The sequence below is a fragment of the Phaethon aethereus genome, assembly GCF_964289735.1.
Source record: "Phaethon aethereus genome assembly, chromosome: 2".
Taxonomy (NCBI): Eukaryota; Metazoa; Chordata; class Aves; order Phaethontiformes; family Phaethontidae; genus Phaethon; species Phaethon aethereus.
Genome location: NC_138582.1, coordinates 128,485,222 through 128,499,841, shown reverse-complemented (window position 1 = coordinate 128,499,841; position 14,620 = coordinate 128,485,222). Strand labels below are relative to the sequence as shown.

Genomic DNA, 14,620 nt, shown 5'->3' with positions numbered 1-14,620 from the left:
ATGAAATATGTATATGTTTGAAGAGGTGAGATGTTTTTATGATCTCACTGGCTCAGATCAGCTGTGCAGTAGCGTTTTATAACTAGGTGCATATAGCATACTAATAAAAGAGCGGTTTATGTGAATGTTATGGTAATATTGGTGACCTAAGTGGTGAGAATATGAATTTTTGATTATGTCTTAACTAGGGGGGAAATTTTTGTTCTTAAATTTCTATTAAAAAAAAAAACATAGTCTCAATTGAGTGTATTTATGTTGGACCAGAGATTTTTTGTGCTGATAGAACTGAACAAACTGGAGTTTGATTTTTGGATTGTTTTGATGTGACTCTGTACTGCAGTTCCGTGGGTGATTTGCCACCTCAAGAAAATGCAACCATCCTCTCACAGACTGAATTCACCAGGTTTGTTTTTTTTTTTTTTTTTGTCCTTCCACAGATCCTTAGAATTTGCACAAGATACACACCAGAACAAGACACCATGACCTTTTCAGATGGCCTTACCCTAAACCGAACTCAGATGCACAACGCCGGCTTTGGCCCACTGACCGATCTCGTGTTCACGTTTGCCAACCAGCTCCTGCCTTTGGAAATGGATGATACAGAAACAGGTCTCCTTAGTGCCATCTGCTTAATCTGTGGAGGTACCGTACAGCATGAACTCGGACGCGATTGAAAAGGACAGACATGATAAGATCTTCATTTATGTTTTACTTGTTTTGCTTTCCTGTAATATGTAATATTATTATATACGTTATATAAACCACTTAGCACTAAAAGGCCTGTTTTCTACTGGTGATGATTGATTATTGGTTTTATTATTGATACATTTTAAAATGAATTGAATCATTCTGTCAAGCAACCGATCCTATTATTTGCCTGATAAAGGAGTACAGGATATATCCTGCTGCATTTTTTTATAAGCAGTATATGGGTACCTGTATGAATGACCTTTGTTAGAGCAAGATGCCCATTATGCAACTTTTACTCATGAATATAGTTGTATGCATATGCATATAGTTATGTTCACACAGAAGTCACTGGTGATAACTTTCTTTAGAAAAAAACAGATTATACTTTGAAATGAGCATAGTGGCACTGATGACATGATTTGGAGGGGGCTGATTACAACTTGAACGGGACATGGTCAAGTAAAATCAGGTAAAATCATGGTTTTAAAATACAAAAAGTGAAGTCTCAGATAATTTCCAAAATCCTCTGTAAATTTCTGTTACTTTAATCACCTAGTCTCTCTCCTCCTTTGCAAAATCTGGACTAGCAATAGAAACACACCTTGTTTAGCTGGGCCATTTTGTTGAAATACAAACTGGGTGGTACTAGAGAATGTTTAAAAAACAAGAGTCAGCCTTCGTTGACAGTGCCCCTTTAGTACAAAATCATTCCGATTTCAGTGTCTCTAACCATAACCCATCAAAAGCATTGATGGGTTCTGAGATGTCATTAATAATGTGACTGGTGCATCCTGGTTTCTGGGTGGCGATTGCTGTCACTCAAGCTAGCACTGCCATCTGCTGATACCTGCTGGTAACTCACTTTAATTTAGGATTGATACAAAAAATAAATTAGCTGTAATCTCTTTGTGTACCTTTGTGTACCTAGGCAGTTTATCAATGACACATACAAAATTAATTCTGAAATACGTGTTTGCAGCAAGGTGTTTTCCCCTTGGAGAGGGAGGTACAAGAGCAAACTGGTAATTCTGGGTCACTCAAATGACAAACCTTTCCAGTCACCAAGGAAAAATTAATCTAAGTTTCATAAAGCCATGGTTTGTCCTCTTTGCACAGAATATTCGCTAGAGTGGGTCATAAGCGGAGGGGAAAAAAAAGATTAAATTCACGGAGTTCTAATCAAGAACATGGAGGAGCTTCTGCAATTTGGAGTTTGTAAAAAAAAAAAAAAATTAAAATCATGCAGGTCATATGGTACTTTTCTACAGATCGCCAGGACCTTGAAGAACCAATGAAAGTGGATAAGCTTCAGGAACCGTTGCTTGAAGCACTGAAAATTTATATCCGAAAGAGACGACCCAACAAGCCTCATATGTTCCCAAAGATCTTAATGAAAATCACAGATCTTCGTAGTATCAGTGCAAAAGGTACAGTGTCTCCCCGTAATTCGGCAATTGTGTCAGTGTTATGTTTCAGAGGAAGTTGGCTTAGAGACCTGGGTTATTTTTTAATATATCTAGGAAAGATCTTTGTGACCTTTCTCTTCCCTTCTTCTTTATGCAGCTCCTATGTTTAAATTGGTTCTGCTTTAAGCGTACATGGTGCTACGTTCTTCGTGCAGCTTACAGTGAAAATGCCGCCTTAGGTATAAGTGGGTTAGCAGATCATTAGCATGAACTCTTCGTTAGTCATTTTAAGATAAAACCCTGAATTAAGCCTTTGTTAGTGTTTACAGGGGAGTGCAGGTCAACATATGCTTTGTATTGCTAACCGGCTTTCAAAAAAGTCTGTTTACAGACAGCAGAAAACATTGTGCATCCTAAATTTCCCCAAACTGTGGTCTGACATACTGAAGATTTTGAACTTAACTGATCTAGGATTTTGGAGATTGAGCACCTCTAATGCAAACTAACCATGCTTTTACCCATGAATCAATTTTGTTCTAATGTTTTGTGTAGTCTTGTATGTGACCGATTGATCGTGTGAAATAAATACACACAGCCTAAGAGCCATCACCGAAGTTCTCTAAAGCACAGGTGTAGTGGAATGCTTTCATTTCATCAGAGAGGTTCCCCGCTTAGCGCTTTGTCCCATGAGCTTGTTTGTACAGGTACCTATGTAGCAACAGATTGGATTTATGCTTTTGAAAAAATTACTGATTTCATTTGACGTGGTTTTTGAGAAGACTTCAGGGAAAAAAATTAGCAGTTAAATCACTCAAATACATTTATTTTACATTAAAACCTGAACTGTCACACTTTAAACAATATATCTCTAAGTTAAAAAATTACGCTATAGCTATGTTTATAAAAAGTAGTGGGCAATTTAATTGGATTGATTAGTACCAAAAGAGTAACTTAGAAGGGAGACACCAGAGCTGGACCAAAAGTGCCCTAAAAAGGAACCACTTAACCAGGTTAGCTAAAGCTTGCAGTTTACCCTCGAGTAAAGCAAGCTCCATCCAACTGAGTCTACAAAATAAACTTACAGCAGTACTATAAAAATATTCAGGAGAGCCTTTTCGTTCCATTGTTCTTGCTTGTGGGAAATCTAGTTCCACTTCCCTGCTTCTTTGCCTGAGCCCTTCAGCTCCTCAAGAACACAGCTCTGTCTCTTGATGTTCAGTGCACGAGAAAGGATTATTCTTTCCATTCTGACAGAAGTATTTAACTTTAATTATATCATTAATGTTTTTTAGTAGAACTAAATCATACCAAAGGACTGGTGATGTCCTGCAGGGGGTGAGCGTGTCTTGAGTTTCATGGGAAAAGATGTACATTAGAAGATAATGACTTCTGATGGTACGTGATCCCTGAAAGCAATTACCAACGTAAGCATGAACTGAAAAGACTGAGAATGTCTCCTTGCACTAGAGTTCCTTATACAACTACATTCTTCTGTGGCATTAGACGTATTGCAACAGAAGAATTAAGCGTTTGTGGGACTGAAGCAAGAGACTGTCTTCAGAGTTCTTTTATCCCAGTATTAAATTGGAAGTTTGCAAGACCTTGAAAAATGACTGTGGTTCTACACTGGAATAACCACACCAACACTTGGTACCGCAACTGACCTCCGTAACAGCAGAAAGCAGACACTTAATGTGGCCAAATTCAGTTTATCAGTGCTGCTCTGGCTACAGATGGTTTTCAGAGAAACTCTCAGCACAATTCTGCATTAACTTCTTTCCAATTACAGTGCTTGCCCCTTTGTTCCTAACAGTTAAGAGACTTATTAATGAGTGTTCACTTGCAAAGTTGGTCATGGCCTTTGTAGATGATTTTTGAAGCTCCTCAGTTAAGGCACAAACATCAGTGCTCCCTTCCACTCTGGGGTTACCACTGTGAGTGGCAGCGTGCTCCCTCTCCAGCACAGACAGTGCATCAGCACGGACAAGCAGAACATACCCAAAGGTTCTCTCCGCGGGAATGTTTCTTTAATAACCGGACTATTTTCTCTTTAATTTTGTTGGCTCTTCTTGCCTTCCTTCACTTTTAAAAAGCACAGATTCCTATTCCATTAGACCCAGATTTTAAGATCATCAGGAATCCTGTGCAATGAGTTAGACCAGATACTTGAATGCTGAGGTTTATGGCTATAAATTGTTTGATGTTGTCCTGATAAGAAAAATCTTTTTCCCATCAGCAGCAAAATATGTAAAGCACATTCATGCCTCAGAGTGGAATAGAATCTTTACTGTATATCCTCCCTTTGAGGTGAATTCCAAAATACTCCTGTCTCTCTATGGTCCTCGCCACTCAGCAGCCAAATGTTTATTAACTTAACTTACTTTCAGTCCTTCAGCTGTGTCACTCACTGCAGTTGTACCCGTGTTACTGCTGACTGTTCAGGGCTTTCCGAACATCGCTCGCCTATCGCTGTCGGCAGCAGCACAGAGCCAGCACAGCAGCTGAACCCTCCTGCTTTCCAGATCAGGCCTTTCCCAGTAACAGCCTTTTTTTTCAGAGAGACATTTTGTCTGCCCAGCATTTAAGGATTCCTCTGTTTGTAGTAACTTACTAAGGCCTAAGCAGTTCCCTCAGCGTTAACTGCCCCGTGTCAGACAGGGTCTTGGCCATTTTTTTAACGCAGGCTTCAGCTTGTGCTGTAACCCTGCACACTAACCAAGCACAGTGCTTCCTGGGAGCACGGAGCTGATGTCGTGAACTGTGAGGTGTCTGCCTGTTCATACAGCCTTCCCTGTATGCCTGTCATCTTTGAGAAGCCTTAAGACATCATAGGAGTATCAGGCACTATTGTGTGGCTTTGTGGTTTGAGTTCCCCCCTGCCCCTCAAACTAGTATTAGTTGTTGGCTCCCAGTCTGAGTAGTCAGGATTTACGTAGCAATTTTGTTTAATCCTACACACAGGAGCCTTCAAAGCCACCTCTGTAAAAATGCCTGTCGTTACACTGGATAAGGCCAAACACTGAACAGTTAGCTTTTGTTAAGGTTCTGTTAATGTAAACTGTGTTAGTGTTCCTGTGTGCTTGTGTGGTTAATTAGTACAAGGGAAGATGCCTGAAAACTACAGAAGACAGCTTCACAAAAAAAGTACCTTTTTGCCTGAACCTGTTCTTTTACAAAGCAATTGTTTGTTAAATTCTGGTGTCACAGTTTTCTGTATGGGAAAGAAATGTTCTGACTTACGTCACTACAGTTCTCTTACGGGATTCGCCTGACCTATGTAACACAAATCAGCCAGAATTTTTGTCATTCTGTAGTCTTTGCAGATCCCATACAGATTAAAACCGGTAAAGTATATTCCAATTTATAGAGGCATCTATGTGACCACAGTTTAATTTAATTTTTCAGTGTAATTTAATGCATTTTGGTTCCTTCTACGAAAAGAAGCAGTTAATCCAATTTACCTGTATTGTATTATCAGATGCTATGTCATAATTTTAAACTAATTTGTTAAGGAGTACTCATCTAACTCCTTTTTCTTGTAATGAAGGAAGTACTTCACTTACATGGCTTTATATGCAAGAAGTGTAGAAGACGACATCAAATCCGTTAAAGTAACATACCCTGAAATTACTACTGATGATGCTAACAAAAAGGAAATTGTACAAATCCTACTAATGGAAAGGGCTTTTTGTTTCCTTTTTAAAGGTGCAGAACGTGTCATTACATTGAAAATGGAAATTCCTGGATCCATGCCCCCTCTTATTCAGGAAATGTTGGAGAACTCTGAAGGACATGAACCACTGACACCAACCTCAAATGGAAATACTGCAGAACACAGTCCTAGTATCTCACCGAGCTCAGTGGATAACGGCAGTGTCAGTCAATCCCCTATGGTGCAATAAGACATTTTCCAGCTACTTCAGACATTCCTAATACCTTCTGTACAGGGATGAAAAGCAAGAAAAACATTTTTACTGCTGCTTAGTTTCTGGACTTAATATATATCTATATATGTGTATATATATAGATAAAAACTCAACAAGGACCAAGAAATTTTCATATGTATCGATATATACTCCTTGCTGTTTAAACTCTTAAAACTAGAAAATGCAAACTTTTGAAACTCTAAATCAGCCATTTCATGCAAAAAAAATAGTTAAGCTTCTGTTTTCTCCTCTGAACGTTAAAGACTGCATGGTGACAAGACAGATCTCAAACTTTAAAATTCTGGTTGCATTTCTGATGACTTTGTACATACAAATGTATGGCTGTACTTTCTATACTGGATGTTCGGTGCTTTCCTTTTGTCTCTTATACCTAAAACGATCAAAACACCAACCATATGACATGGACTACTGTACACATCCAGAAAAGGAAGTTCAAAGGACCATCTGATTTAGTTTAAGATGACAACTTGTCTCTGATGCCCTCAATTTGCATCTCCTTCCTTGTAAAAAGTATACAAAAATTCACTGCACTAGCAGAAAAGACATCAGTATCAGCATTAACTGCCAGATCAGTTATTCAAATGTCATTTGTCCACTGTTAATGTCACTTTAAAATTTAAAGAAGTGGTTTCTTACCTGGCTGGTGACCTAGCTACCCAATTAACTACTACATTTCTACAGTAACAATGATAGCCTCCAAGGCAGAAACACTTTTCAGTGTTACCATGTTTTTGTTTACTTGTTCACAAGCCATTAGGGAAACTTCATGGGATGAGAAGCAGCAGACTCATTACAGCTTTTGAATCGGCAAGTCTAGGCTATTTCCTTAAGAATCAACTGCCAGGAATTATCTGGGTTATGCAGCCTTCCAGGTGCTAGGGAAGTACAGCTAGGACTTCCAGAACACGAGGAGAGAATCTGCCTTCTTGGCCTTGTTAAATCACCATGAAGCAGAGTGAAAACTGTGGTAGAATGGTTAACAGATTTAAAGTGTCAGTTTCTTAGGTTTCATTTAAAGCACTAGTGGATTTTTTTTTTTTTATATATTCTAGCAAGTCTGTGATGTACTTTCACTGGCTCTGTTTGTACATTGAGATTGTTTAACAATGCTTTCTATGTTCATATACTGTTTACCTTTTTTCCATGGAGTCTCCTGGCAAAGAATAAAATATATTTATTTTAAAAAAAAAACTCCTGTGTAGAAGCAGTCCCTCTAGTCCAAATTTTACACACACGCAGTAGTTTTCCATTTTTTAATGTTTAAACTTCATTTCAAAAAGCAGGTTTGCTGTTTGCAACCATGACAATTAAAATGTGCTTTAGCACAGCTGTCTAGAACATCTCTACAAGCCAGTCAAATACATGACACTTCAATGAGTAAAAAAGAGCATAAAACTGTAGGTGTAAGAACAAAATGTTAAAATGCCTACACACAATAATAAAAACCATCAATTACATTATCACATAAAATAAGTCAAATGTACAAAAGTTTGCGACAGAAGGGACAAAAGGACAACACAAGATAGATGTTGGAAAACATTTGTGTGCTCTTTGGGCACTTAATTAAACATATCAAAATCATCATCTTCATCAGACTCTGCAAAATACTTAACTTCTTTTCTAGCCCGGCCTGTCCGTGGCTTTGGGGCAGTTTCAGAGGCAAAGCCTGACTGAAAGATTTCCACATCAGAATCCTGGTCAAAAGCAGCCTTCTTGGATTTCTTTAGAAAAGAAAAGACAAATTAATTGTCATGCTGTGTATGTTTTCCCTTTTTAATATTCAGAATCAAAGGAAACCACCTCTAACATCTGATTTCTCAACACACCTAGACCCCCATTATCACATTGGCAACCTGTAATAAGAACATGTCCCTTTTATGTAAAGTAATCCACTGGGTTCTTTTTACAAGGAGAAAAGAGCATAAATAGAACTGACCTTGCTTGGTGTCGATTTAGGCATTTTCTTCCCAGGGTTGTATTCACCTTCATTTTCTGAACTGGATGCTTTCCTTTTCTTTGCCCCTCTACCTTTTCCTAGGTGAGAGAATATGATTTAACCTTGTTTTCTTTTTCTTTTTTTAAAAATACAACTCCAAACTTCAGCAAGCTGAAGAAAAATCTGGTGAAATTACTTTAGTATCTCTACATGTTAAAGTTCAGATTTAGTTTACAACTCCAGCTTCTTCACAACAGCAGTAAAATAAAATACATTTTATTTTCTCAGTTTTCTCTTCCAAAGTTACCATTCACCCTAGCAATTCAAGCTGTCTGTCGGTTCAAGACAGGGGCAAATGTCATTAGATCAATGACTTCCAGACTTCTGAAGTACTACAAGTCCTCGGTCACCTTCTGTACTGATGACACAGCATTAATTCACCTTTACTATTTAGTAAATTTACTGATAACCGTAACTATCAACACTGGCACATCCTTTACAGACTCCTCTGATTACACTGCTCAGTGTGCTGTGTTGTGAGGACTCTTGACAACTGAGAATTGGGATAACAAAGAATTGGTTTAAAAAGCCAGAAGTCGCTACTTACTAGAATTACTAATCAGAATTTTACTGTCTTGTAAAAAGCTGAGATCAAAGAAAATAAGCAGTATCCAGTAGAACTGATGAACAAACAAAAAAAAAGGCAGAGGGGAGGAGAAGCTATTAAATACATTCCCAACAGTGAACGTCAGATAGATAAAAAGTTCACACATTGTTTTTCAAGTCAAGTCAGTACGCTATACTTGTCACAGAAAAGGCTCATGGCTGAGTAATCTACTAGTGATTAATTTACTAATAAATCAATGTGGTTCTAATTTTAGAGACACTAGTTCTCCTTCCTTACAAAAATTATTGCGAATCTGTGTTACAGAGAGCACAGACATGAGTGTTGAGCAGCAGGGCACCAAAACTCTTACCTTTGGGTGCTGCAGTCTTCTTTGGAACGCCAAATTCTGAATCCGAGTCAGAGTTTACAGTTTCCACCTTCTTGGCCTTGGGAGCTCTTTTAGGTTTAGGGGGCACATCTAGTTTTGCTGTTAGAAGTTAGAGATACTAAATATGTTAAATTCACGTATTGGTTAGAAGTATTAAATTTTATTAAATATGCCAATTACAGCATAAATGGCAGATATTAAAACAAGAGGAGCGGTTTCTGCACTTGGGAAAAACATACTTAACTTTTATGCTAAAACTGCATGGAATAAACAGGAGGTTTCTTTTGTGATACTTCTGAGATGTATCACTGCATTCAGTAAACTCCAGTGGTTTTGATTAAACACTTCTTCATCTTTTTGAGGTTACCAGTAACTAAAGCAGCAACAGAAGTTCTCCAGGTTGGATACTTTAAACACATTTGGATACATTACAGTGTTTACAGATACAGCTGGCTGCTTGTGACATTTTTGCCTTCACAGTGGTACAACTGCAGGACACAATTTTCCCCGTGATTGCTGCAGGAGTTTGAGAGACAGTGCATCTGACTCTGTGACATTGTTTTCTGTCAATCTCGGTGAAAAGGAACTTCAGAAAAAGCAGAAAGGACATGAAGGGCACCTATCTGTGGATTTCTTACAGAATTTTAATTACTGCCATGCAACTAAGTCTTGCCATCTTTAGAAGACAGTCATTGGTATGTTCACACAGTGGGTGACAGGGGACAGAATCACAGAATTATTTAGGTTGGAAAAGACCCTTAAGACGATGGGTTAATGTGTTCTATGTGCTTACAGACGAGTCAGTCTTTTGCAGAAACCTCGGATACACTACTGACCTGCAGTATGAATATCAGCTATCAGCTATGAATACCTCAAAGATGATGAGACACGTGTGAAAACACACCAGATACCAGGGATGTGGACATTTGTGAGAACTTGAGCTTTCATTTTTGGTATCACTAGGTGAATGAGTTCAGACAACAAGAGTGTCTCCACAAGCTTTTTGGCTATGATGTCTTAAACTGCTATGCACTGGAGAGTCACTGACAAAGACAGTTACGTCTTTCCAGCTTTTTGTGATAATACCTACTGGGTAGTCCAAGTATCAGGTCCTAACAATACAAAAAATAAACTCACCTTTGGCATTACAGATAGTGAAAAAATGGCTAAGGCAGCATTTCAGGTAAGACTTGGGGAGGGAAGGAAGGAAGGAAGTCAGGAACCACATTTGAAAGCAACTTGAAGCAGGTCTCTCTAGGTATCTCAACTGGGAAACACCAGCTGTAGTAGCGTAAAGTAAAACTAAGTAAGCCACAAAGACCGTACACAGCAACTGAAGCAGAAGGAATACTTTCTAGAGGCATCACCAAAAGTAAGTAGCTAGTTAATCAGTAAAAGAGGAAGCAGTGTTACCTGAAGGTGCATGATTTTAGGTCCCATAAGGCAACAAGATCTTCATACAGGAAAAGGCTTTACCAGCATAAGAAACATAGACTAGAGGGCAGGGAAGGGAAGGATTCAGAAGTTTCATCAACTTGGAAGATGACAAGCAGAAATTGTGACCAAGAGAATCTTAGTAGAAGGGATCAGTTTAGATCTACGTGACATTCAACATCAGGAGCTGAGGTTTAGACATCCTCTTACAGGATTGTGTATGTTTTGGCCAGGTAATTGTGCCTTGCACAGTTCCTCGTGCTATTAATGTGAAATCTGCATACCAGACAGAAGCCAAGCAAGCTGTCAATTGGCAAGTACTGCGCAGCACATATACCATGAGATGTAACTATCTTCAGCTGGCCCCGAGTCCTCGAGTTTATTAACTGACATTAGAAAAGGGGCAGACTGCTCACTGACAAACATGGAACTAGGGAGAGGGAAATAACTGGTGAGTGAAAGGGAGGTATGACACACTGACACAAACACTAGACTTGTTCTTTCTTTGAAACAGAGCCTGTCATCACTGGTCAAGTCCTGTGAAGCCTGCCTGCAGAATACCAAGTCCAAAGGACAGCAAACTTCCTAATTGTTACCTGGTGGCTAAAGTAATAGTGTCCATGACTTCTAGAACATGCATCTCCTTCTGTACTAATTCTAGTGGGATTCTGAACCGCTAACTTTAGATTATATACCTAATGCCTGCACAAGTGGCAAGTTGTCTTCTCAGAGCAACTAGACTGCAATCAGCTCAGCCAAGCTCTCCACTAGGTATCATGACATTGAAATGGAAGTCTGCAGTGGAGTCAATGTACACAGGCTCTCAAAAAGCCCAAGTTTTTGGCAGAAAGTCCAGGAATGGTATCAGCCCTGCAGCTGATGCGAAGGGTACACCTTACTGCTAGAATCTCAACAGCTGGGCTCTTCAAGGTGAGCAGCTGCTTACAATCAAAGAGTAAGACTGCTTTTCAGATTTCTCTTAGGCTTAACTACAAAGCACTAGAACCACAGACCTCTCAGTGCATGGAAAGCAAGCTCAGCAGTCTCTTGATCCTCTGTAGTGAACACCAGTGGTCAAGAGCCTTCATCTCAAATTGATCGGTCTGAAAAGAAGCTGAACTCATACCCGTTTCTTTATTTCTTCTCATTGAGAAGGGAATGTGGCTGTACAGATAGCAAGGCACAACAAATAGTTCTTCAGTTTTTTATCCTTACAAATCCAAGCTCTGGAGTGACAGAAAATCAAACAACTCTAGAACAATTGTTTCAGCCACACAACAGGCATTCCCAGTGTAAGGGTGACTCGATGGAATACTACAATACCAAAAAATGGGTTATGAAGGGGCTGGTGATACAGGGCGTGAAGATGAACTTAGAATCAAGCAGACTACTAAAAGGATACCAGATGACGAACGAACTAAACATGCTAGGTTATCACTGCACTGTCAAACTGCAACCATGAAACTCTGGTCATGTCTAATCTGGGAAAAGGAGATGAAAACTGATGAAAGTAACCTGTCATATTGTCACACACTGAGAGGAAGACTGTGTCCCTACAGCTACTCTGAAGGCAAAAATTTAAGTTTTGCTTGAAAGAGAGCCTGTTTATACCTATTTTGTGAGTATAAAGGTTAATTAGAAACTCAGATCACAGCTGTATTTTAAGGTTTCAAGTTGGGTTAAATGACCACTCATCACATCCAGGCCTTCAAAAAACAGAGGAGAAAGAGACTGAATGTTGAATTGCATCCATGCCTAGCTACTGCATACATAGTTCTCTCTTGTATCTACTGCAGTACACAAGTTTAACATAAAAGGCTATTCTATTAGAGATCAGCTATTTCTGCATATTATCTTCATTTATTGTATTATAGAACTTTACTAGCTGAAAGTGTTTGAGAAGCATTCAGATATTCGATGATTCAAACAGTTTACAAATTAGATTAGACAACGCAGCAAGAAAGAGATTAGAAATAGGGAAGCAAGGAGGAGAGGATGAAAAGGTGCTGCAATTCACTGGTACCTAATAAATAACACAAGATTTTTTTTCCCCTCATTTTTAAGAGAGTAAGCTATCTATTTTAACTGGATGCTTTCTTGCAGATTTCCTTCAGACACCTTTTTTGGAATAATTAATTTCAGCTGCAAGTTGGTCAAAAGAAGTTTTAAAAAACAAAGGCCACAGTATCACAGGAAAAAAAATGCTTTTCGAGAACAGAAAAGGAAAATATCTGAAAGACATACAGGAAGAAAGGCAAAGATCTGAAAGCAACAAAATTCCCTTTCTATCATGTGCTAAGAACTGTATTTTATGACCTATTTAAACTACTATCAGGTAAGAAAAAACATTCTTTTCACCATTAATTATGGCAAGTGTCTAGCATAATCTTTAACACACATTTAGAAACAAGTGCAAGTCTTTCTCTTAAAAGTAACACTAACAACTGATAAACCAATATTCCCCAAGGTAGACAGAGCAAAAAAACCTCATTCCTACAAATACCCAAGCACAACCACAGGAACAAATCCAAATAATAAACATGCTCTTCCTGGAATTGTCCTTAATTCCGCAATGTAAGATCCTGCAAGATGCCAGTTCTAAAAGCCTGACTAATAATTGAAAAAATTAATACCTCTGAAGTTTAAAGAGAGCCTCCATTTCAAGAAGAAAAACAACTGTGCCAAGTGGAACTTACTGTGATAGCCTACTGTGCTGGTTTTGGCTGGGATAGAGTTAATTTTCTTCATAGTAGCTACTATGGGGCTACATTTTGGATTTGTGCTGAAAACGGTGTTGATAACACAATTGTTATTGCTGAGCGGTGCTTACAGGGTCAAGGCCTTTTCTGCTTCTCACACCACCACATCAGCGAGTCGGCAGGGGGTGCACAAGAAATTGGGATGGGACATAGCTAGGACAGCTGACCCTAACTGACCAAAGGGATATTCCATACCATATGACATCATGCTCAGCAATATAAAGCTGGGAGAAGAAGGAAGAGGGGACATTTGGAGTTAGGACATTCTGTCTTCCCAAGTAACCGTTACATGTCATGGAGCCCTGGTTTCCTGGAAATGGCTGAACATCTGCCTGATGATGGGAAGCAGTGGATTAATTCCTTGGTTTGCTTTGCTTACATGCACAGCTTTTGCTTTACCTATTAAATTGTCTTCATCTCAACCCATGAGTTTTGTCACTTTTACTGTTCCGATTCTCTTCCCAATCCCACTGGGGGGCAGAGTGAGCAAGTCGCTGCGTGGTGCTTAGTTGACAGCTGGGGTTAAACCACAACACCTACTTTGGGCATAAATATTTCTTGTGGATTCCTCCTTTGCACTTCCTTTTAAAGTAAGTTAGTTAGATCCATTATAGAAGACTGTCTTCAAACCCAAGGTCATCTTGTTTCACTTATTATCCGAGAGTAAAAACCTCCTGTTAGTTAAACTAATCAAAGGCTGAACACCAACTGCATGCATGGAAAGTATTAGGTTTTGACACTATGGCAGCCGGTGGAAAAAAATTCAGTTCATACCCTATGCTGAATTTCACAAAGTTCAAAATAAATTAATCCAGTTCCCCCTTCGAAGATGTGAAGAGACAACGCAAAAGTGGAGAAGATGAGTTTTATATAAATGGCTTGGCTTACAGGACAATCCTATACGTACCCTTTTTAGCAGCTACTGTTTTACTTGGAATTTTCTCTGTTTGTTTTGGGGCAAAAGACGATGAGAAAACAGGAGCAGAATCCTCTTCGTCACTGTCCAATTTTGTTGTTTCTACAATCACAGAGTATGTTTAGAATAAGATTCATTCACTGCATATTTTTAGTCATCAATATTAACTGCAGTCAAAATTAATCTCAAAAAAGTGCTTCTGATACTTATCTATGATACAAACTTTGTTCCTCTAAGGATCAGAACCTCCTTCCCCCTTTATAAATCTGGACATCCTTCTTCTATAACCACTGTGTGAAGTTTGTGTATACCACACAAACTCCCTAATGTATTCTGTAACAGTTGCTATAAGATTAAACAGATCAGTAATAACAAGCTCACCATCATCTGTCTTCTGAGAGTAAGATGGAAAAGAGAAAATGTTCCCAAAATCTTGATTTTTCTTGTCTTGAAATGTTTTTCTGCTTCCAGACAGGAAGAAGACATTATATGAGTTGCATTAACTACATACTGAAGTATGTAGACATTATAATATCT

General features: G+C 38.7%; 2 protein-coding genes across 4 annotated transcripts in view; one reads left to right on the top strand and one right to left on the bottom strand.

Annotated features, from left to right (window-relative positions):
* RARB (retinoic acid receptor beta) overlaps nt 1-5,998 on the top strand; it is a gene marked incomplete at both ends in the record, with an annotated part of 193,446 nt that extends 187,448 nt beyond the window's left edge. The window contains 3 exon segments of the mRNA XM_082015158.1: nt 438-642; nt 1,959-2,117; nt 5,802-5,998. Of these exon segments, the coding sequence (XP_081871284.1) occupies nt 438-642; nt 1,959-2,117; nt 5,802-5,998 (561 nt within the window).
* Nucleotides 5,999-7,546: 1,548 nt separating this feature from the next.
* Nucleotides 7,547-14,620, bottom strand: part of TOP2B (DNA topoisomerase II beta) — a gene marked incomplete at its 5' end in the record, with an annotated part of 70,063 nt that continues 62,989 nt past the window's right edge. For 2 of the 3 annotated variants that reach the window (XM_082014917.1, XM_082014919.1), the window contains 5 exons: nt 7,547-7,764; nt 7,980-8,077; nt 8,957-9,073; nt 14,075-14,185; nt 14,465-14,544. In XM_082014917.1, the coding sequence (XP_081871043.1) occupies nt 7,603-7,764; nt 7,980-8,077; nt 8,957-9,073; nt 14,075-14,185; nt 14,465-14,544 (568 nt within the window). In that variant the 3' untranslated portion in view covers nt 7,547-7,602. Of the gene's footprint in view, nt 7,765-7,979; nt 8,078-8,956; nt 9,074-14,074; nt 14,186-14,464; nt 14,548-14,620 lie in introns of all 3 variants that reach the window. The other variant, XM_082014918.1, reaches the window with a different exon arrangement.